Source organism: Cyanistes caeruleus, chromosome 2 (genome assembly GCF_971803275.1).
Source record: "Cyanistes caeruleus chromosome 2, bCyaCae1.hap1.1, whole genome shotgun sequence".
NCBI lineage: Eukaryota > Metazoa > Chordata > Aves > Passeriformes > Paridae > Cyanistes > Cyanistes caeruleus.
This window is the reverse complement of record NC_141702.1, coordinates 97,401,225-97,425,003: the sequence shown is the minus strand read 5'-3', so window position 1 is coordinate 97,425,003 and position 23,779 is coordinate 97,401,225. Positions and strand designations below refer to the sequence as shown.

The window sequence follows — 23,779 nt, the reverse complement described above, 5'->3', positions numbered from 1 at the left end:
CCAGTTCACAGTAGGCTACTTGCACACACACATTCACATTCAGCCTATACATCATTATCCTGTTGCAGTGCATGAAGAAAAGCAGTCATTTCAGAAGCTGCTGGAGTTTCCCTACTGAATTTTTCCTACAGATGTTTTTTCTAACAAGATCTTACTTGCAAAGTGTTTTCCCATCAGAGGTTTGCCAGGTTTTTGGGGCAATGCTGAACAAAGGTCTTACCACCTTTGTAACACTAAACAGTATTTAGTCTCTTTCATAAACTTGATAGCCTGTAAATCTGAGATGGTCCACACCCTCTGCATTCCTATGTCGCATACTAACAGCCTCTTCTTTAATTACAAGGTGTGGCATTTCTGGACAAGAGACAGCTAATCCTCCAGACATGTGTTATTTACATTTATCCTAGAATTTCTCCTTTATGCAAAGCTTTGGTTCTGAAACTGCCAAGGTTAAACCACTCTGACAAAACCTCTAGCTCATGGCCACGCTTTGATGCCGTTTTTAATATTCTAGTTTACTAATGATTAAGTAGAAGCGTTCTGAACATAAAGGATGCAGATCTAAAAGCCGGGAGGTATTTGGATTCAAGTTTGGCTCATGTCAGTATCTGTTACAAAATGCAGCCGTCTGCAAAACTTCAACAGCAGCCCAAGTTAACGTGTTACTTTAAACCATGCTCAGCTGCAGCTGTCTTGATGAATCGTTAATTAGGAAGGAAAAACACTAAAGCTCCGCATTTCTTACGTAAAGCACAGTCACAAGACAAGCTGGTGAACAGGTACTCGGTGCTTTCTGTCGCCGCAGGTGGGACAGCAGCGCTGCCCAGGTGTGGGCACTGGCAGGAGCCCCGCATCCCCCAGCTCTGGGCCCCGGCCGTGCTGGGCTCAAGCAGGCCGGGAGACCGGGCCCTGCCGAGCGGGAATGGCGGGCTCAGCCCTGCCCAGCCAGCCAGGCTCCCCGCCAGCCTCGCCGCCTCTGGGGGCTGCGACACACTCTGCCCGTGGCTGCTCAGGGCCGGGGCGGGCCCCTTCCCTGCTCCTGGGCCGCTGCCTACCCCGTGCTGGGCCGTTTCCTCACCACCGTCCAAGTCTGTCACCCACAGGCCTTCCCACATCCCACAGCTTCAGGAAATCCAAAATGCCTCAGTCCCAGCCTTCCTCCAGCCACATACGCCTTCCCCTGAAATACTTCTACAGTTCAGGAGCTTCTCTCTTGCTCCCATTTTTTTCACCCCAGGCAAAAAAATTCACCCTCCCTTGCTTGCTCCCAGCTCTGAGAAATCTCCTCTGATTGTTGGCTGGTGGCAAGTTGTGACCTCCGAAGGACAAAGTTTCCTGACCCTGCACATGCACACAGTTGACAAAAGTCCCCCTCAAATATCCCTCTCCCCACAGTGGACCCATCCCAGGGTACAACTGAACACCACAGACAAGACAGTGGTACCTCAGGGAAAGTGTGTGAGGAAAATTAAAAGGTGCCCTGCAGACACACAGGTGCGAGAAGGAGGTGCCACAGGTGACAAAGCAGAGGTTCCTCTGTGGAGACACCCATGTAGCACTGCAGGTTATGGAGAGGACCCACACCAGAGCAAGGGAACAGCATGAGGAAGAACGTGTGTCTGAGAGGAACTGTTCCAGACTGACCACAAGTCTCATTTCCCACCCCTTGCACCACCTTACGAGGAAAGAGGCAGAGAAGTTGGGAGTGAAGTTGTACCTGTGAAAAATGAGGGGGAGAAGGTGGTGATCTGTCTTATTTTTTTTTCTTCACTATTCAATCTATTTTAATAGATTATCAATTTATTTTCCCCATGTTGAGTCTGCTATGCCTATAACAGTAACTGGTAAGTGATATTCCTGTTTTTATCTTGACTTTTTTTTTTTTTTTTTTTAGCTTTTCCTAATCTTATTTTCTACTGACCTGTTGAGGAGGGGAGCAAGGAGCAAGAGGATGGGCAGCTGGCAGCTGGCCATAGTCAACCCACTGCAATCATACACTGGACCAACGACTGGAGAGTAAGGACAAGAAGAGAACAGTTACCCTGACACTGCAGCCTGGACCTGCTGTTCATGCTGCTTCCTGATGAATTGGGCCATTATCAGTGGATTGCCTTAGACACAGAGCCCCACTTCAACGTGCACTCATCATGAGGCTGAATTTGTGGGTTTGGAAGGTAGTTGGCAAAGGGAAGGCTTTCCCTGCCTCTTACCCAGGGACAACCTTCTTAAATAAGACAGGATGTTTCCTGAAGCATTCCAGGAAACATCCACTGAAGAGAAGGATCATGAAAGAAATCAGGAATGTCACAGACCAGAAAGACACAGTATAGTTGGAAAGACTGTATAACGGCATGCCTTCTTGGGCCCAAAATAGTACAAAATATTGTGATGGGGTTTAACTCACAGTGTATCTGTTGGCAGATGCAGCACCACTGCACGAATGCAATCCTCTGCCCTTTCTACCTAGGGACTCCTTTAGCCTGATGTCTAATTCCACTGCTTAAGAATTCCAGGAAAGCACACAAACTGCCTCTGCTCCATGGCTGAATGCAGCAGAAAATGTATTAATGGAAAAAGAAAAAATGCCAAAGGAAGATCATCTCTGGACACAGCCGTGCAAAATGTAACTTGACATAACACAGCCCCAAAAGGCACTACTGGCAAAATACCCTGGCATGTTACAGCATCCTCCCAACTTGTATAAAAGCTGTTTTACTGCTGATCTCAGTTTACTCTATTCCCAGGCATAACTGAAATGTGGGGTTTTTTATGGGTCATCTGACCTCTCCACTAAGTGTTCTGGGCTATGATTAAGGCTTGGTAAGGCAAAGTTCTTCCTTTTTTTTTTTTTTTTGCTTTCTTCTATTTTTGCAGAGTTGCTTTCTAGCCTTTTATCAGAAGATCTGCAGAAGCTGCAGAATGATATGCAATACATCTCCTGAAGCAATCCATGGATAACCAACTGCTTATTCTTCCTCCTGGAGCCACCAACAATGAGTAAGGGGCTGGGGAACATGGAGAGCATTATCAGCATTGCACTATGTCTCAAAACACAGCTGCCTCAGCTCCCCCTGGGAGCTCCTCTTCAGCTTCCTCCTCCTCTTTGCACCCAGAAAGTAACATTGGCAAGAAAATGAACCCACATGCAAAACCCACTTGAAAACTTCCGTTTGTGAAATTTCTGGGTGAAAACAAAACCATTTGAACTCAAAATTATAGTCTTTACAAGCAAAACTGCTTTCTTCCTGTTTCTCCAGCTTCTCCTGCTTCCCATGTTTGACACAGTGAAAAACCCCATGAGAAGCTCATCTGTTCTTACCCAGGAACTGCTCATGTTACTAATGTGCATAATGTGGATGCAAAAAATCATCAAGACATTAGTACATTGTTAAACCATGTCCTGTCTTATCCACTGTGGGGAGCACAAACTATCAACTTTTATGAAAAAAACCTGGCTTCTTTTATCTGTCCTGCATGGAGTGAACATGGAATGCTAAGTTTTCAAGGGAAGTCAGTTACCCAGTTTGTTTGTCAGGACTATCTGGTATTGTTTCAAGGAAAAGGGAATTATTAATAAAAACCTTCAGAAAGTTTTGGTTAAGAGCAGGGCAGGCCCCTTTGCTACTGTGGCTGCATAAGGACTAGTCCATGCATATGGAAAAGAACTATCAGGGAGAAGACGAGCTTAAAGAAAACCAAAGGATGAGTGTTGTGAAGCTGTTGGTGAAATAAAGGAGGGAAATGGAAACTCTAATGGGAAGTCCATTACTTAAGTCAGAGAAGGAAACATATTTCAGAGAAATATGTTTCAATTCATGACCCAGTTCCATGACCCAGTACATTTCTCTTCCCCCTCTATGTCCTTTCAGACCACTGTTGGCAGCCATTTTGCCATCACCACATTCTCCAATTTACAGGCAACGTCCAGCAATGAGCCTTTGATTAGGAGGAACCCCAGTGCTACTTGCTTTCCTTTGCACCTGCTCCACAGGTGAGGAAGAGCAACAGGGCATCTGACAGTTCATTGCTTGGGAACCCATCAGCCCAAAACTCAGTCTTATTTCTGGGATATTCTAAAAGTTTACAACTAGCAGGGTGATGTAGAAGTAATTCCAGGAGTAATTGCTGTGCAAGCCTTCATAGTACCACGGGGTTGCTTACAGATCCATAATCCTCTCTCAGAGTGGCAAAACCAAATTCCTGGATCACAGCTGCCCCCACCTCCTCAATGCTTTGCAGGTCACAAATCAGAGGTAGCATTTCCTGTAGCTACAAATGGTCTGAACTCACTTCTGGCCACCTTCATCGCACTCAAGACTCAACCTTCTACATTTGAAATGGTGGGGAAAAGATGCAAGGGAAAAACAACATAAGATAAAAACAGCCTCCATTCACACCCTTACATTCAAAAGTCCAAAACTCTTTGCAACTGCTAGTCGCTGTCACTGCTCCGGGAAAAGCACCCATCTCTGATTCACTATCTGTATTTCTTGGCAGCAGCTACTACAGTGGCACTAGACAGAAACAAAGAAGCTGTGTTTCAAATCTGCCCATTGTAGAGACACAAAATTTGGACCCAGATCCAAATTTCTGCCTCCAGAATTGTGGTTCCAAGCCCACTGTCTGGTGTAATTTTGGGTGAAAACTCCTATATTTTTCTCTTCTAGAGAGTATAAAATTTTCACTAGTTACCTAGAGGCTTAACAAATGGTCTGAGCAGAGATTTCACAATGAATATGCGATGATTAACTGTAGGATCACAGAGATTAAAGATGGAAAAGAACTATTAGATCATTGTAGCCCTATGGCAGTTGCAGAATCATTCCCTGTAGTGCCTCTCTTCCAGCACCTTGTTCAGGCTAGTTGAATGGCTCAAGTAAAGGCTCTCCCAGGTTTCTTCTGGAGGCTGTGCTATTCTTTAGCAGATCTTGCTGATATTTACTTAATTTCATCTTGCTCCATTCTATAGCCAAGAGCCATCTTAAATAGTCCTCTTTCCCACTGTGTCTTTGTGTTTCTGTTTTCAACCCTTATGTCACTTCATAAATTCACATCTGTTTTTCTGTTTTCATTTCCTGAGATCAAGATCAGCAGAAACTAAATAGCACACTTCCATGTATGCTATGACCTCTCCAACCTTTGTTAAACCAATCTAGTCTTTCTTTGAGAGATGACATTGAATTTCTGCTGTTTGACTCATCATGTCATTTCCTGCTCCAGAGGTGCCAGCATGACAGAGAGCAGGACCCACCAATTAATGAGATATAAAGATACAAGAAAAGCTTTCTTGAGATAATCGTCTTTGACAGCTTAGTACAGTAGGAGATAGATACAGACACGACCTGAGGCTGCATGATAACTTCAGGCTGGTTCTTGCTCTGACTTGGATCCCTGTTTTTTACTCTGCATCCCGGGCTTAGGCATAAAGCACCGTAGTTGGTGCCGATGAAAGGAAGTTTGATTCAGTCATGATGTACAGAGCAGCACACCACCATTAACTCCAACAGACCGAGGCCGGGAAAAATACGTTCCTCTCTTGAAGTCACGTTAATGGGAGATTTTCTGCTGGATCAGGATCAAACACTACAAGGTAGACATTGTCTAATACAGAGAAGGATGTGGCTGAACAAATGCCAGAGTGAACAGTCCTAATGACCCTCGCATTAAGGAGCCCAGAGACAAGACAGAACAAGGCCAGGGCTCCAGGAAGCAGTCCAGCACAGAATGTGTACACACATGTGCATGTCCTCCAACAAGCTACACCCAGCCTCCCTCCGGCACATCAAACAGAGCCTCCCGCTGCCTGCGGGCAGGCAGCTTCGCAGAGGTTTCAGGTTCCCACTCAGAGCAAATGACAGTTTAGCAGCTACACACACAGCTTTAACTCCAAAAACCATCACAGATGTGAGTGCCTTGTGTTGATCCCAGCACTTCTAAATTTTCTGAATTCCCTGCTTACTGAAGGGTGAAATTAGACTCACGCTCACAACTTCCAGCTTGCGGAAAGCAGCTCAGAGCAGGTAGCGGAGAGTATGGTGCACAGAGAATAAAAAATGATGGTTGTGGGTGCAGAGAAATATATTCCAACAACACAGACTTTGTTGTACTAAAGTTCAGACTGGGAATTTGCATATGGAAATTCTTTATGAAGATACTCCCATTAACAACCTCAATTGCACTCTTAAGAGATTACAGCAGTTAGGGAGAGGTAAATGAGCTCTGTCAAAACAGGAACAGCTCTAAGTGATTCCCCCAAAGCAGGATCAGGGCATGCACTGTGGCAGACTTCCTCCATATTCTGGCACTGGCTAAGCAAACTATGGAGGTGTTTCTCTTCCGCTTCAAAGCAGAAAGTCTGGCAGCAGTTCTTGTCCAACGATGTGGAGTCTGAAAGAATTTGAGTCAAAGCAGTGTTGATGCAAAGCAAAAAAAAAAAAAAAAAAAAGTGTTCAGGCCTTAGTTCAGACACCACAAATCACCACTGTTGCCCAGGTTCCACGGCATGGGAGATGCCTCTTAACAGCCTCCGAGTGCCTAAATTCAGAGAGAATTTAGGATGAGCAGAACCAGGGGCAGGAGGGCTGATACATGGGTTCACCTGCAGCAGAGGGCTGTGCAAAGATGCATCTCCCTGTCAGAGCAGTCAGCTATGGATGCTGTGTAGCTGCACTTCTGGGAGCCTTAACAAGCCTGCAGCTCTTCTCCAGACAACCGTATGAGAGCTCTAAGGCAGCTGTTTCTTCCCTAGTAAGTCTCATTCAAACATGAGCAGATCTTTCAAGCAGAATCTTCATGTCTCAGGCAAATCAAACCCCAGGACAAACTGACAGTCAGAGAAGACCACTTAGCCACAAATGGGGCTGGACGCAGAGGTCCTTCATAATGTACAAGCTTGGCAATCACCAAACAGTTCCAAATATTTGTCAAGCCTTGCATGTACAAGAAGATGCATGTAGATATACCTACCAAAACAAAGTCCACATACAAAACTCTCTGGTTTTTCTAATCTCCCATTTCTCAAGGAAGGTTTTTTCATGCCTTACAGGCCTCTGCAGTACTGGCCTGAAGGAAGTACAGTGAGTCTGGCAAGCATCAAGGGTTTCTAGAACTGCAGCCAACTGCTCTCACCGACCTCCAAAACTTTTCAATGCTGCTCAACTTCTATTTCTTCAGTTAATCTCTGTGAGGAGAAGGAAATAACTACATGGATGTCCTAGAATGGTATGTGGCCCAGCAGATCTCCTCTGACAAGCCTTGCCCAAAGGGTCTGCCCCTGTGCCAGGTTACTGATATCACTGGAGGTGTGCATGCCTTCCTCTGCTCAGTCAGATATGCTTTGCTTAAATTGACCACATTTCTTATGAAAGAGTGAAGTTAGGATAAGAGAAGTCATAGAGCCTGTTTTTCCCTCTAAGTAGTGTGAGCTGTAGGAAATGGGCACTGTAGATGGATGTGGCTGAGGAAGCTACATGGTTGTTATAGAAAGGAACAACAGAGTTTCTGAAGTGTTAGAAACAGGCTGAATGAAAACAGATCTGGTGGTGCCTCTACAAGATTCAGAGTAACTACCATTGCAGAGCCTAGGAAAGAGATTTTTCACATGTGGGACATATGGACAAAGAATCAAAGTCCCAGGGTCTGTGGCTGTACACTGTGAGGACAGGACTAAAGCCCTGTTGGCTCCCACACCAGCCAGGAGCTTAGTTAAGATTCTTGCTCTTTCAACTCCTGCTTTTTAAGATTTCATCAGTGCTTATATGTGGTGTTTTATGCTCTCAAGCTGCAAAGAAGCAGTCTCAGTTTAAAAAAAATAAAAAAAAATAGGACAAAAAAAGCCACAAACGAACAACAAAACAATACCAAAAAACCCACAACCCCACTCCAAAAATCTAAACTCAACAGTCTGTTAATGTTTTTCCCCTGAAATGGACGAATGCAAAGTATCACCCAATGACACTCCTTACCACTGAATCCATCAGCACCCTTTGTGTTTCCATGGACATATTTTCTTTATAAGAACCAGTTCTGTCTTTTCTGCTGCTATGTAAAGGCTCAAACAAATGTCAGAAAGCTGACTGACAGACTGTACAGGCAAAGCGGAGAACCTGACTGTGTTCAGGGCTGTCAAGTGCACAAAGTAAACAAAAGAATAGATCTGTGTAATTTTTTCTCATGAATCTCTTTCAACTACAACTCTTATTTTAGACATTACTTGTGAAGGAAAGCACAACACAATGTCAGTGTGTTTTAAATGTAAAAAGTCTCATTAGTTTTGACAAATTTGTTTCTCTGATAAATTTTATTATCACTATCAGAAGCATAAAGCCTGAACAACATCGTGTCCTTAGTAACTGTTTGAAAGTTTATGTTTCCTAAACTACCACAACCATTTAAGAACCACTAAGTGCTATTGCAAGGCTCTGGTCTTGTCCTTCCTTAAAGCCTGCATCTGGCTCTTCCCTCAAGTTACCTTGGTCAGAGGCCCAGCAGCCTCTCTATCTCATGCACAACCAGGACGGAACACTAGGATCTTCCAGGGTCTTTCCTCAGTTTGCATCTCCTTGCTTGATGAGTCATTCCAAATACATATATCTGGGTGAAGTACAGGTACAAATATCTGAGTAAAGTGCATTCAGGTTTTACAGAAATCACTAGCACTATGGATGGAGCTTTCAGCTCCCTGCTGCAATACAGGCTGCCTGCAGGGCTGACAGACCTGCCTTCCTAAACTAGGATTTACTCTCCTGCCCTGCCAGGGATTCTCAATCCAGGGCAGCAAGAGAAAGAGCTGCATATGCGGGTTAGATTTTAAATCCCTCTTTCTGACAGCATGATGCAGCTGCATGCTGCAAGCATGTCTGACAGATATTGGACCCAGGGGAGGATCAGCTCTGAAAAACCTTTCCTGGGAAATTTTTGCTCCTTTTACTCCATTCTCTGCATTTCTTCTAACTCCCAGGATGGGTAATTTTCCTCAGCAAAAAAACAGTCAGAATGGGGGGAAGAAGGGAGGAGAGAAATATGCTGCAGTGAGTGGGCAGCTGGGCAGGCATGGTGCGTGTAAGTTTATTTCAAAATGAGCTGGGGAAGGAACCACGGGTGTTGCAAATGCCACAGCTCATAGTAGCCTCCATCCAGCCTCTGCCGAGGGGCAGTAAGAGATACAGGGGGACAGATTTGCCATGAGCAAGACAGGAGGAGAGGGCACAACACCTGGGAGCTCCCGGGGAGGCACCTGTACAGGTAAAGGAGCTTTCTGCAGGGTTTGTAACCTCTTGTGCAATTAAATCCGTACAGATCGCCAATGCTCCCACGGCACAGCGTTGCTGTTCTCCAGCAATGAAAACAGAGCACCCCCAGCCTTCTCCTTGGTAACCCACCACCTCTGGGCTGGGAGGGGCAGAAAGCGGCTGCTGGGCTGCCTGGGTCATCGTCACCTCAGTCCATCAGCTCCTGTATGCCAGGAAGAACTCGCCCTGCATCGCCCTCAGAACCTTCCTACCCCACCGGCCGGGGAGAAGGGCTCTCCTTGGCCACGCATGCCAAAGAGCCACTGGCACTTGCGGTGCGGCTATGCCCAAAACACTGAGGGATTCTACCTTTGCAGTCAGAGTATTCAAATGATTTTCACTTTAAAGGTTGAGTTCCTTTTCAGTTTGTGTTTTTCCATTTCTACCCGGAATTCAGATTTATGTAGCATGTAACCGAACGTGTGAAGGTATGCGAAGGCTCCAAATGCACAATGCAATACTATAATATAGCTCTTTGTTATGCTAATTATTTCTTCCCAGCTGCTCCTGCAATGAGAGCCAGCCCGACCTATCAAAGGGGAACAAAACCTCCAGGCAAGCTTTCAGTTGCAAGGTCCCCTTACCTCTGTGCTCGAGGGGCTGCAACTATTCTGGCACCAGTAAACCAAGCTGAGAGGTAAAACAAAACAATTTAATATTGCAGCTCTGCTGTTGCTGAGAACATGAGCTAGGAAATAAAAAGTGATACCCTCTTGACAGTCACGTTGCTATGATTTACATTTTTCTCTCAGGTACCATCCCCCTCCACACACATCTTCTCAGCACTTCTGTGCAAAGGGGAAAAATGAGGCAGTGTGGGAAAACATCCAGTCAAAGCTCAGAGGCTCTGCCGAGGTTCTGATTTTGGCATCCACCAGGGTAGGGCTGTGTGATCATGAGGGATTTTTAGTGCATGTGTGTCAGATTCATGACAGCCAGAAAATTCTATATTAATTAAAATTAAGTTCCCAAATAATAGTATTAAAAAAAAAAAAAAAAAGGTTTCCTATATTCACAATTAAAAGAATAAAATTATCAGTCTGGTTGTCTTTCCATTATTTATAATGATATTCAGTTAAAAGACATTTTGTCATGTCCCTGTGTTTCTAGGGCCTAGAAATACATCTTACTGATAGCATATGGAAATATTCAAAGTGCGAAAAGGAGCTCTGGCAGCTGGAAGGGTTCTACTGGGATCCACCAGTAGCTTGAGAAGCTCAGAGGATCACTGGGAGAGGAGGGCAAGCTTGTTAACTGAATGCCTTCTTTATAATGGTCACCAGTGAAATACCTCAAAAGCTGACATTACACTGTCATCTTTAAGCCTCAGTATTAGCAAACAGGCGCTTCCAATGGGTGGATAAATTCATACAATGAAAATCCTTGTCTCAGCCTGCATGCAGAGTAAGGAAAGTGATCTGACAGTAGCTTATGCCCTACTTGTATTTTAATATTTTCTTCATGCCTGTGTTGCCTATACAGGTTATTTTAAAGTTTCAGCATTGGAGCAATCTTTCAATGGAGACACAAGATTGCATTAATACTATGTGCCTTACTGCTTACAGCAGAGACAAAATGAAATTTGTCATCATGCCAGTCAGTCTGCTGGTAAACCAGAAACCAATCTGTTACACAGAGGAAGGGGTCAAAGAAGGAATAATACATATTCAGCCTCCACAGGTAAAACATAGACTGTTCAAGATTTAGCAATTAGTCAAATTTTATTTTCAGGATAATGCTAATTACAGTATTAACAGAAATTGGGAAATGCAGATGGCTTTAGCTGTACTTGTTGAGACTCACAGAAGATAAGTTTGAAGAAAACAATGCTGAATACTTAGAATGTAGCAACACTCAGATTTATGTTCACTGTCTGGTGGTTTGTAAGAAAGATAAAGGACAACTGCATTTTGAGACAAACCCACACTACTGTACTCAAGGAAATAAATGGCCCCATGGCAGCCATTTCACTAAGAGAATGATGAGTCTGGTCAGTGGGACCTACTCATAGACCAAAGCACAGAGGATTTTGCCCTGAAAAAGCAATGGATGGAGTGGGAAAAAATAATTACAAGGGCTTTTAGCATTTATGAAGGAATAGAGCACAGATTTTACACGTACACTGAGAGACACAAACCATTTTGGAATTTGAGAATAAAACTGCATTTGAAAACAATCTGCTGCACAAGTTCAATGCCCACTGGCAGAGGTTTTTCGTAACTAAAAGAGGTAAATACAGACCAGCCAGTCCCATAACATGTGGGGTGGAAGAGAGGGATTGTCTTTCAAAACTTATTCTGATTAAGAAAATGAGGAAAGGAGAAAAGACAAAACCAACAATTACCAAAAGTGTGGGTGGTCAGCTTATAGGACCAGGCACAATTTCTCCAAGAATCAGTAGCACAGCATCATCTCATACCAGCTAAGGGACTCATTAGCCATCACCCAGCTGTGAAAATCTCTGAAATACCAGCCAGCAAACTGCTAGAGACCATCAACACCAGTCATAGTGCATGAAGGAAAATACTGTATTAGAAATATATGACAGTGAGAGGATGGTAGAAGGATGCTGTGGGGTCCCTCTGAGCTTGCTGAGTGCAACTCTAGGAGCTACAGGCTAGTATCATGGAGGAGAGAAGACCACCAGCTACTGACAGTCCATCATCCTCCCCTGCAAGGACCTGAGCCTCTAGTTGTTTCAGGAGGCAGACACGGACCACAGTACAGAAGGATGAGCCTAGTGGGGTATTCCACAGGGAAAGCACCACTTCAGGAGGTAGCCATAAATGGACTGACCTTGAGCAGGAAGACCATTTAGTGTCCTGCTGCAATCCCAGTATGACTGAATGAGTGCTTTCCACAGTAAACTGGACAACAATGCTAGATTAATTGAGAATTACTAGCCATAGAAGATGAGTTACTTTTCAAATTCAGTAACTCTCTTCATTGGGGTTTTTGTTGGTGTTTGAGGTTTTCTGCTCATGCATACTTCTGAGTGTACACAGACCACCCATTTGTGGCTCCTCCTCACACTCCCTGCATTCCTCAGCAAGGAGAACTTGAGCAATAAAAGAAGTTAAAACATTTGCCTACCTGGTCTTTCAGCTGGTGAAAAACCTTTGCATACTCTGCACCACTTTTGCAAAGCCAAGGAACTGAAACTTCACTTTTGCCACGGTGGCCTCCTTTCCTGGCAGTGATTTAAAGTCTAGGGAGAGCCACAGTAGGCCAACTACAGCCCCAAAGGCAACTGTTTTCACGTGATTACTGCCCTGGAGTTTTATCTAACCTTCCACACCTGACCCAAGGCCCCTTGGAAAGCCTCTGACCCGGCGTAGTAAATTTGGTCTGGTACTAGAGTCCCAGCTGCTTTGCTTCAGTCCGTTTAAAGGCCAGTGAGTGAAGGTCTCCCCTAGCACCCCTAAGCCCCCGGGCTGATTCATGTTCAGCCCCTAGAGTGGACCAGCATGCTGGGTACTCCTCGTTTTAGCAGCCTTAAGCTGAGCAGGATTAGCTGCTGCAAAGGCACTCGGCACCCAGCCACGGCTGTGTTTACATTAGAGAAAATGGACCTCACAGAGACAGTTTGCAAACACCACAAGACGAACTTTTGTAAACTCCCTTGGTTTAGTCATCTTTCCCCATCTGTCAGAGAAGTTTAAGTGAGATTGAAAAAACACAGGAAATTACTGTGTATTCCAAGTAGTCGTGACTGAGCGGCTTGGCTGTTATATGGGATGCCTTGTGGAAGATTCGCATCTCCCTAACATTTCCAGCAGGATCTTTTGAAACGCTTCCCTGGCTACAATATTGTAGCAGGCTCTGCACACCCTGCCAGGAAAAGCCTCTGGGGTGCTTCATGCAGCTGTGGAAAAGCTCATACCAGTACTGAGAAGCCCAAATGGTGATCTGCAGAAAGTAAGGGATGGACAATGTAAAAGGGTCAGATCCCTTTGGGCGGCCTCCATGTGAGAGTTACATTCACTGAATACAACACCAGATGAAATCCTTTACCTCACAGCAGTTGAAACCTTTCCCTGATGTGACTGACTGGTTTGGTTTGGGGTTTTTTTTGTGATAAAACTTAAGAAACTTCTTTTGTCAAGGCTCCTGGCATGAGTAAGCAGTCATTGCACTTGCTACACCTCTCACTACACCTTTAGTTCAAGAAGGCAATGAAAGGATACAAGTCAAATGCAGGCTAGAAATCACCTTCACCTCTTTGCTTCAGCTGTAACTCTCTAATCACCAGTCAATCTGAGCTACAGGCAACTGGAAAAGTCATTTAGGTGTGGGAGGGTCACAACTGGTACAAAGCTCCAGAGGGACCACAGAGCAGCCACCTGGTTACTTTGTTTAAATACCGCTTCAGCTCATGCTGTGGCTCTGAACCAGCTCCTTGCTTCCCCTGCACAAATCCAAAGGGTGGTGGCACACATGGTAGCACCCTGGCAGCGTGTCATGGTCACCATGATGGTAGGAGACAAAAGGACAGATGGTAGATGAGGGGTGTAAAAGAAGGATGGAGGGCACGCAGGAGGATGAAATGTGAAAAAAATCTCTGCCACAACTTTGCTTAAGGGCGTAACACCTTCAGGACTGAAAGAAGCATTTCATTTCTTTGGCTCAGGCTGTGTCTGTTTTCCCTGCAGAACCAGCTGCCCTGCTGGCACTGCACATCACTGCCAGCTGAGGCTGTCTGAGTGCTGAGGATGCTTAAGTACCCATGATAAGCTGTTTCAACAGATTAGCTAATACAGTAAAAATAGTAAAATTTCACCAAAAGTAGCAAGTATATATGAAGCACAATGATATTATGCTGCATGCTTTGAAAAAGAAGCGTGATTTTTTAAACTCAAATGATCTGTGCATTTCCAAGGGAAATGTATTACCTGGATCCTGAAGATAAAATGACATTTCTGTTCCTAGTGACAGCAAAATTGATGTGACAACAGAAACATCTTTTTCTGTTGCTGTTTGGCATGTGCTGAAAGGCACAGTGCTTTATAATCTTACGCTCTTGTAGCAAAGTGTCTTACGATAGAGAGAAAAACAATCTTCCTAGAGACAAGTGCTTCTGTCCAGTTCTTCCTGGCAGGTAGGCTAGGATCAAGTTCAGGAGCATTCATTTAGCAGTTATGTGGGGGACATACAGATGAAAGGCATTTGTATAATCTTGTAAAAGAACTGTTTCTTGAAAATTTTTGATACTAGCAAAATGTCCTTTGCAGTGGAGTGTGCAGTGGGGTAAAGGCCTATCAGGCTTGCAGTCTTCATATGCCATAAATCAAATTGAATTTAAACCAGGAAGTCCATTCAGTCTAGCCCAGACTGGAAATCCTATCAAGGTCTGTTGCATTTCTGGGAATGGGACAAGGGTGTTTCCACCTCCTTTTTCTAACATGGAATACCTCTGTCTCCTGTGAGGCCAGCAGGATAACTCAGTGGACTGCTGAGTCCAACACATCAACTTTTGCTATTATTTTGTGAGGCAAAAGTGGGGCATAAAACCCCACTTAAACATAGGCCAACTTTCATTCGATGGCATTTCCTCCCTTACAGACCCGAATGACAATAAGACTGTCCAGAGCTGTAACGGGTTAATTTCCAGATGTCTCTGGAACTAAAGAAACCACTAGAGAGGCCAGAGTAGACAAAGATCTGCTGATCCCTCACTTCAGCTTGTGCAAATTCAACTGAGAAGCCTCTGCGATAGGTTATGTGTGCAGGCTTGTTCTGGAAGACCAAGGAGCCCTTTAGGGTCAAAAAGCTTTCAGCCCCCCCAAAAGTGCTAGCTGATTTGTGGTTTGGGCAGCATTTGGCTAGGTGTTTTCCTTGGCTGTATGTGCAAGTCTACAGAGAATCTGTTGCTTCTCAGTGTACCTTCAGACTGTCCTTAATGCTCCTGAAACCCTGGCAATGCTGAGCTGCCTCACAAACCCAGCCTGAAGTGCACAGTCAACTGCTGTGTAATCTCTTGAGCAGGGAGCAGTTTGATTAAACGGCGTTTCCTTTGGTGAGGGAGGGGAACATGGGGGAAAGAACCCAGTAGCCATTGGAGATGTAAAATTAAAATGAATTTTGGTCATTTTAATAAATATATATCAAGGAAATTTCACTTTACTACAACAACACATTAGTATACAAGCATCTAAGATTTAAGCTTAAAACATCAAGCGTTTATCAAATATTGGAAAAGAGCAGACATTACTAGACTATCTGGATATAACACAAGAAAAATCAGGTTTTTTAAAAAATTGGTCCTTGTGGACAAATGTCTAAATGATGATCCTACTCATACACTGTATGAATGAGATCTATATTTAATATTATTATTATTAATAAAAAAGCTTCTGTCTTGGAGAAATCAGGTGGGAGTTGCACTTTCATTATTTGTCATTTTTCACAATGATAACCCGTATAAACAAATCAGTTTAAGCTCACCTGACTTCATAAAGGTTATCACTGATTTACATCCTGCTGTGTTTGTGGTCTCCTTGGCTGGGGGGGAGCTTTTTCCTGTGACCACTGGGCTTTCTGAGAAAGACCATACAGTTTGCAAATGCATTTTTGCTACCCAAAATAAGCATGGCCCAGGACTCCTCCAGCTGAACCCATGAAACCCAAAGCAGGAGGTCTCAGACCCAGAGACCTGTCTGACTCCAGTGCCAAGCCTGGTGCTTTGTCCCCTTGGGGTTACTCATGCCCTGCACCAAGCTGGCTGCTCCCCCAGCACAGAGGTGATTTTCTTGCCCTTTGGGCAGGAAGCAAGTGGAGATGTCACTTGAGTGCAAGATGCTGTGGGAACAGGCAGCTATTTATGAGTCAGCTGTGGCCTGGATGTGGCGATCTTGCAGAGCACATCCCGCCAGTTGTTATGGGGACTGTGGCAACTAAGTAATTTGGTGGATCTAAGACTCACTCTTGGTCCAATCCCAACTGATGCCTTCTGGGCATTTTACACAGCACACTTTTGCAATCAATCTAACTAGGGATGACTAAATCTCCACTGAAATCTCCAAAATGTTCTTTTTTAAAATTAAGCCCCTTACATTCATTCAGATAAAACTGTGTTTATCGCCACATTATTAATTAACATTGTGCTTTTTGCCTTCTTGTCTTTTTTCAAATCAACGGCAAAAGTCATAGAAAACTCCCGCATGCTTTTGCAATCTAAAAGAGAGAAATTATGTGAAACAGAATAAAGTATAAAACATGCCGCTGGGTCATGAACTTCATTATACGAAGAAGAAAAAAAAAGAGCCCCAGCAACAGACAGTTGCCATAGAAACACTCAAGCATCGAATGCTTGTTTACAAGAGACATCTCTCTATTGTTTCTTAAATCCCTTCCTAAGGATGGCAAATCAAAAAGCAATTGAGCATCAAAAAGGAAGAACAGAGATGTTTGAATAGGAAGTTGAACTCAGTACTTCAAAGGTTAAAGGTTTCTAATAATATTGATCCACCCTGTGGGTTTCTTTTTTATCTCTGTTTAGGTTAAATCCCTGCTGTATCAGATTCATACTTAATTTTCACACTGGCAAAAATTAAGACAAAAAGTAAGGCACCAAAAAAAAACCTGCCCTGTGTAACAACAAACCTCATTAGTTATTACAGCCGAGGTGAAAACATGCAAGTAGTTGAGCTGCATGTTTGATTTCTGTTTAAAATTCCATAAACAGGTTATTTCTTTATGCTATGTCCTATTTTGTCAGTTGAACAAGACACTGAATACAGGAATTCAAGAGTATCACTACAAAACATAAGGATGGTTTATTCCCAATCCGTGAAGACAGTCCTTTGTCAAAACGAATACTGAGTTACAAGGAGCATATCATCCTTGCTGGTAGCATCAATTTGTTTACCAGACTTCTAATTCCTTGGTAAACATAATGGAGGTTCTTCTTAATTAATGGCAGACTTCTTGGGGGCGGGGATATGTAAAACGATATGTTTTCCCCATCTGGCTGATTGGCATTTTCAGCAATGAAAGCTCCACCATAGCTGCACAGACTACAGTGCTCAGCAGTAATGCAACTGTGTTCTTTCTGGTCTCCACATTTATAAATAGCCGCTGATGCGGATGGCAGAGACACTTTACACAATCTGCTCTCCACTCTACACGTCATGTTTGTGGCATGATTGTACCATTCGTAGAAAACTATAAAAAAATCCATTCAAAATAAAAATTTGATAGAGAAGGAACATGCTGTGCATGCTTCAATAGAGCAAGAAAGATGCCTCATATTTTACTTCCTTTGTTGCAGCAGATTTTATTACTTGGTAAAGATTCCTTTTTCCTTAAGGATTTTTTCCAAGATTCACTTACGTTGATCTTGTCATTACATCCAGTCTCAAAATAGTCATAAAATTTGCCTTTACATTCAAGAGCATGGGTGCCTCTTAGAGGTTCACAGTTTAGGGCGATGCTCTCTCTCTCAGGTTCATTACCTCCTTTCTCGTCATTAAATTTTGCCTTTTCCTGATTACTGTGAGACCTGCCATTAGTGATGAATATTTCATTAGCAGGTATCTGGTCATCACTTCTGTAAGAAGGTGCACTGCCAACTTCATAATCCACCTGCTGGGAACAGCTTGGCAAAGAAATGGGAGGGGAGGAGGAGGAGGAGGAGGAGGAGGAGGAGGAGGAAGAAGGTGAGGAATTACTTTCTGTACTAGCATTAACAGAGTAGGGTAGATTTAAGTAGTGACCACCACATTCTTGATAGAAGCAGCACATGTGGAGCTTCTCGTACTCCTCCTTTGCCATCCGAAGACGTTTTCTGTATGGACAGTCCTGAGGCACAAACCACTCTTGTGGGGAGGTGCCACTGAAGGAGCAGGTGGAGAAGCACCAGTTGTTCTGCATGATGATCTCTCCGTGGATTCTCTTCATGAGATTGTTGATGAGGACGGATCTCCTCAGGTAGACTTCAGGATCATCAATGAATTTCAGCTTTTCCAAAGACATGTAAAGAATATGGGCCCGCTCCTCAAATACAGAGATTGTCTGAAAATGCAAAAAACAAAGATACAGAACTGAAGGCAACCACTTTTGTTCCAAACAAGGAGAAAGGAAATGAAGCAAACTATTCCCTTTGTGTCACTACTTTTCTGTTCTGAGTCATCTAAAGCTGGCTTTTTTTTTCATTTTGCACATCCATATAGCTGGGGACCTGCTTTTTCTTGGCCACAGCATTCCCCTGTGTTTAGGGGGCAAGCAGCTGAGCTTAGGAGGTAAGTAGCTGAGCATTACACCACAGAGGCAATTGCAGGGCATAAATCCAAGGCGGGAGAGTGAAATCCAGATGCACACATCTGGCTCTTTAATTACATTTGGGATGAGAACATAAAGTTGTGCAGTTTTGCTCCAGTGATGGCTAAGGGGGGCCTTTTGTTGAAAATGGACCCAACTCCATCATCCCCTGTGGGGCTTCTACAAAGCTCTGAAGCCAAGCAAGGGTCCTTCCTGAAGCACCAAGGTTTGCAAGAGGCAGCCAGCAGCCATCACCTCACACAGCAAATGTTGGAGCATTTCATCTGCTGCCAGTGGAAGAGGCCCTCCAGCAAGGAGGTCTCCATTTGCCAGGCTCTTACACTGCTCTTGTGCACAGAAGTGCATACAGGGAGGGAGGCAGGGAGAAACCCATCTCAAAGCATCCCAGCATCTGGAGAGCAGCTGTTGGCCTGTGTACTACGCCCTGTGCTCTACAGGACTGGTGGGAATGCAGATAGGCAGGGATAAGGTCAGGAAACTAAGAGAAGATAGGGATTTGCAGAAATCCTGGCTCTACGCCCACAGATTTGTTCTCCCTTCCATGGTCCTTCCAGGACTCCCTTTCTCAGCACTGGCAGCATGAGCAGGTTACTGCCCCTGGGAGGCCCCGGATTCTGCACTGTAATCGCTACCCTGGGAATCAAAATAAGAGAGGGGGCAATGCATGCTACTACTGTAAGCACTATTAACTAATTTTCATTTTTAGTAAGAATTTCGTTTGCGTAGGAGGAGAGCAGCACAGCACAAAGAGAGACTGCTCTAAATCCCCCCATCTGTGGCTTGATCATTCTTCCCTTTCCCACATGGTTACAGCATTTTTGCAGAGTGGAAGTCGTAGCTATGAGGACTGAAAGAGCTTAAAGCACAGCTGCTTTTCACATCCATTCAGCTCTCCTCAGCCCTCTAGCTCTTTCCACAGCCTGGTCATGTCTGTGAGGCTTAGAAGCAGCACAGTGCCTCATAAAAACAAAAAATTGGCCATAATTTCATACGAGTTCACAGCTGAAGCTCTTTGTTAGAGAGAGTAATTTTCTATAATAAATGACTCATTTTAAATTATATTAAGCCTATAGGTTCATTTGCGTCCTTTGTACCTGCTGCAGCAACAGTCAGTGAAGCCATAAAAGCCTGGAGCAAACCAGTAAGCCTTGAACTGGGATTCTCCCGGAGATATGTACTGGAAGGACACCAGCAGGAACAAGTTGTCAAAGGCTTTCTTCTACATGTTTTCCAGCAGCCCCCTGGAGAGAGGCTCCAGGCCCTACCATCATACCCTCTATGGGACAAGTAATCTCAGAACATAACTCTTTACTGGTGGCAGAGGTATAAACACGGAAGAAATTCAAGGAAACCTGGTGGGCATCTTCCTTCTGCCAGGGCTCAGTGCTGCAAAGCAGAAAATGTATTTGGGCTCAACGTAAGAAATTGGTGACCCTGAGTTTCTGACATGTTACACCTCTGCAAGCAACAGCACAAAACAGTGGCTGGGTCTAGCTTACCAATGCCTCTACAACTGCTTTTTATGGCTGTTAGAAAAGACTAAATAACTATTCTTCCTCCCCCTCTTTGTAAGGAAATTAATCACGGATACAAAAATCCAACAATCTTGTAAAAAAAAAAAAAAAAAAAAAAAAACCTGGCTGAAAATTGGGAGAGTGATGTGACATGTGTGAGACACTCACTAACCAGAGCACATTTTTCAATACCCTTGGTGCTGTTTATTCACTGCTCTGGCAGCAGACTGCACATCTTCTGAAATTAACAGTGGGACAACTTTTCACCTTCCTGGTCCAGGTACTTATTTCCAGACAACTCTATTTGTAACTTAAAATTCCTTCAGCTACTCTGAGGTCCTTAGGAACTGAGCTCGGCATTAATACTTGTTTTTCCTTCACAGAAATCCCTCCCCCACTGCCAAGAGAATATGGGTAGCATTGGACCTCCATGGGCCAGGTAGGATTCAACCAGGGAAGGATGGTGTGTCAAGGCATGAGCTAGCCTTGTGCATGTCACCCCAGGCATTCAGTTCCATACAGAACTGAGCCCTTAATGAAGAAGAGCATAAAATCTTCCCCAAAAAAAGTCAGATTTCAATTTATGTATTCACTGGCCTGGGAAACATTTGCTCTAATCTCTCCCCTGACAACCTGCATTAAAAAAAAAAAAAAAAAAATCTTTCATTTACTAATCTGTTCTTTGGGAGTTATTAGCTTTTTAATAAACATGATTAAATACGGAAGGAACTTGTACTCGCTTTCCAAGTCATTCTGGCTTTTTAGAGGATCTGTAACCAATGCGGGGTACATGGAACCTCTTACTATTTTCCCCCAGTAAAAAAGTTTTATATGAGTGGGAGGTCTTTTACTTATGTTCTTCCTTTCTGTTGTTCAAATGCTGTTACGGAGCGGTTTCTGTAAGCATGACATGAACTAGCTAAGAACAAAATAATCTGAAAAAAAGAAGTTATTCTCAGCATTTCCATTTGCAGTTGTTATAAACACAGAAACGCCTTTGCTTCTTTTGCAATTGATGACAATACAACAATACATGTGAAGAAGTGACAACTGTTTGTTTCTCAGCAAACAGCTGGATCATTTTCCTAATTTCAGCAGAGTATTTCAGCCTTCTGGAAATGGGTCAATCGAGTGTTACTAAGCATCTGAAACTGAGAGTAAAAATAATGACTATTAGAAAACATACTTTATGTGTACAGCTGCTGAGTGGTGGATGAAAATCCTCTTCTTCCACATATTTCCTTTTAAAGTATGTGATCTTGGATGTTGTTACAGGATTTGAAATTCCCCTGTAATGTGATCCTGTGGGTAATAAATCAGATATGACAAATGACATGCGGTTTGCCGGAGGTTCTCCAAACAAAATACTTTTCATTTCCCTTCGCGCTACAGGAGAACGCCGCCGCCGCCGCATATTTTCGCATCTATTCGCGGCGATCAGAAATAAGCCCTCTCCTGAGTAGCGCCCGACCCGGGGGCCGGTGTGAGCGGCGGCGCGGGGAGCCGGGGCGGCCGCAGGGCGCTCGGCTGCCGGACAACTTCGCCCCTCCGCCGCTGCCGAGCGCCCGGCGGGCCCCGCGCACCTGCGGCCCCGCTCGCCCGCGGGAGACCCCCGCCCTCCGCCCGCCTCGCTCCGCGGACAGCCCCCGTCCCCCCGCGGCGGAGCGCTGCGCTGCGGTGCCTACCTGCGGCGGGGGGCCCGGGGGCCGGCGGGGTCGGGGCCGGGGCCGGCGGGGCGGCGGGGCCGGGGCGGCCGCAGCAGGGCGGCTCCCAGAGGGCGCGGTAGGCGGCGAGGTCGGCGGCTCCCTCGGCGGCGATGGGGCGGCCCAGCCGCTGCATGGGCAGCACCAGGGTCATCGCGGGCGCCGGCACCTGGAAGCGAAGCAGCGCGGTGAGCGCCCGCCGCCCTCACCTGCCCCCCGCCCCGCTGCGTTCCGCCCCCCGCCGCCCCCCGCAGCCAGACCTCTGCGCACACGTATATTAAAAACATACGCATATCGATCTCACATAGACGCACGTTTGGGGTTTTCCTCCCCCTTCTTACGGCAGGAGAAGGAGCGGAGCCCTCTCCCACAAAGGGCGCGGGGTCCCCGGCACCGGGAGTTGGTGTCCGCTCCCCCCAGGCCGCCCCCGGCCCCGCTCCCGCCGCCCCCGGCCGCGCTCCCGCTCCCCCCGCCGCCCCTTCCCGGCCCCGGCGGCGCTCACACACCGGCACGGATCCGCTCACTGGCTTCCCATTTCCTCCCGGCGGCGGTGGCACTGCGCGCTCGGCACCGGCGGGGTGCGAGTCTGCCTGTCTGGGTGCGTGTGTCTGCCGTGCGTGTGTGCGTGTGTGAGAGAGAGAGAGAGCGCGCCCAGCAGTCCGGGATCGCGTTCCTTTCTTCTTTCTTCCCTCCCAAACGACACAGACAGCGGAGACTTAGGTAGTTGTTTCCACTAGCCCCGATCGGACTGAACTGGATCTGCCTCCAGTCAAAACACTGCGAGACTAAGACAGAAAATTGGCTCCGGTTTCACGCCGTGAGTTGCGGTCCCACCGGAGCCAAGCACAACATCGGCGGAGCGGGCGGAATATTAAGCAGGAGCGGGGACTCCGGGGCCAGCGCCGGGCTGCGAGCTGCCTCCTGCCGCGCCAGCGGGCGGGAGGGGAGGGGAGCAGGGGGGGAAGGCGGCAAACTTTCTGCGAGGGGCGAGGGATGAGTTCATAGTCACCTACTTCTTGGCAGAGGAGCGCGGAACAATGCGCCCAGACACGGCCCGGCCCCTCCCTCTCCTTCCTCCTCCTCTCTCTAAGAAAGCGGGATGTAGTTTCCCCTCGGCGCAGCCCTCCCGGAGGAAGACGACGGCCCGAGCAGGCGGCGGGAAGGAGGGGCTGCAGGTGGGCAGGTGGAATTTCAGCAATTGTTTGTGTTAGCAGCTGAGCGCTCTCGAACAAGAGGAAAAAATAAACCGCAGCAGAAGAGGGAGGAAAAATAAATCGTTCACATCTGCCAGTTGTTTTCTTAAATCCTAGCACAAGGCTGCTACTTTATTAAGAAACGGCTTCCAGCGTGCGCTGTTTGTGTCTTGGATGTCTGTGTGCGTGGACCTGTCTTGCCTCTTAACCGGGGCAAAACCAGGAGCCGAAGGCACAGGCAGCTGAGGTCCCCAAGCAGTTTGCCTCGGTAAAGGCCACCAGCCTCACTGCAGTCAGACTGACAGGTGCCCAAACCCCTTCCTCAGAGCTAATTTACTGCTAATGCACTGCAAATAGCCCTCAGTCATTTTTCTTGCCATTTTGCTTTTCTTGGACCAAGAAACAGCACAGGGAATGACAAGCCACTGGACTGGCCCATTGAAAGTTATCCGTGACATGCACATATTTATTATTTATTCCCCACACCTTTTCTTACCAGCTAAGTACCAACACATGGAAGGAGTGGTCAAAACAAGTGAGTCATTCTGCTGACCTAACAGCAGGGCCAAGAAGTGACCCAAGAACCAGCTTAAAAGTCATATATTTTGCATCTGAAAAGATTACACCGTTATTAGAAAGCAGCAATGGACTCTTCTCATTAATCCAGATGGAGGAATCATTCACAGGGGCACATCAATCTTCTCACACTGGCAAGATGTCAACACTCAGTGTTTGTCCTGAGAGAATAAAGGTTGGAAGAAGCTCACTGCTGCTTCTGGAAGTCAGGATTCCTTTGCTCA

At 45.6% G+C, this 23,779-nt stretch overlaps 2 protein-coding genes and 1 long non-coding RNA gene across 16 annotated transcripts in view; 1 reads left to right on the top strand and 2 right to left on the bottom strand.

Annotated features, from left to right (window-relative positions):
• Positions 1 to 1,204, bottom strand: part of HHAT (hedgehog acyltransferase) — a 186,338-nt gene extending 185,134 nt beyond the window's left edge. For 11 of the 14 annotated variants that reach the window (XR_015283680.1, XM_086878513.1, XM_086878516.1 and 8 more), the window contains exon 1: positions 746 to 1,204. Coding sequence is in view for 10 of the 14 variants with exons in the window: in XM_086878513.1 (XP_086734639.1) it covers positions 746 to 1,115 (370 nt within the window). In the remaining 4 variants the exon portion in view is untranslated. The remainder of the gene's footprint in view (positions 1 to 745) is intronic. The other 3 variants (XM_086878526.1, XM_086878525.1, XM_086878522.1) reach the window with 1 other exon arrangement.
• LOC147655030 (uncharacterized) lies at positions 789 to 3,754 on the top strand. Its single transcript, XR_015283681.1, has 2 exons — positions 789 to 1,740; positions 1,895 to 3,754. It is a non-coding gene; the product is annotated as an uncharacterized LOC147655030 (long non-coding RNA).
• Positions 3,755 to 15,359: 11,605 nt separating this feature from the next.
• On the bottom strand, positions 15,360 to 22,411 carry SERTAD4 (SERTA domain containing 4). Its single transcript, XM_086878527.1, has 4 exons — positions 22,293 to 22,411; positions 21,769 to 21,955; positions 21,270 to 21,385; positions 15,360 to 18,302 (listed from the first exon to the last, which is right to left on the bottom strand). Exons 2-4 carry the CDS (start codon positions 21,938 to 21,940, stop codon positions 17,535 to 17,537), a joined length of 1,056 nt encoding a protein of 351 aa, XP_086734653.1. The 5' UTR covers positions 21,941 to 21,955; positions 22,293 to 22,411; the 3' UTR covers positions 15,360 to 17,534.
• Positions 22,412 to 23,779: the final 1,368 nt, after the last annotated feature.

What these genes read in the sequence shown, in the direction of transcription:
- SERTAD4 (XM_086878527.1), bottom strand. Translation starts at nt 21,940, where the DNA reads ATGACCCTGGTGCTGCCCATGCAGCGGCTGGGCCGCCCCATCGCCGCC. An exon ending in CCCCGGGCCCCCCGCCGCAG is followed by an intron (nt 21,386 to 21,768) that starts GTAGGCACCGCA and finishes TATTACCCACAG; the next exon opens with GATCACATTACAGGGGAATT. An exon ending in TCAGCAGCTGTACACATAAA is followed by an intron (nt 18,303 to 21,269) that starts GTATGTTTTCTA and finishes TTGCATTTTCAG; the next exon opens with ACAATCTCTGTATTTGAGGA.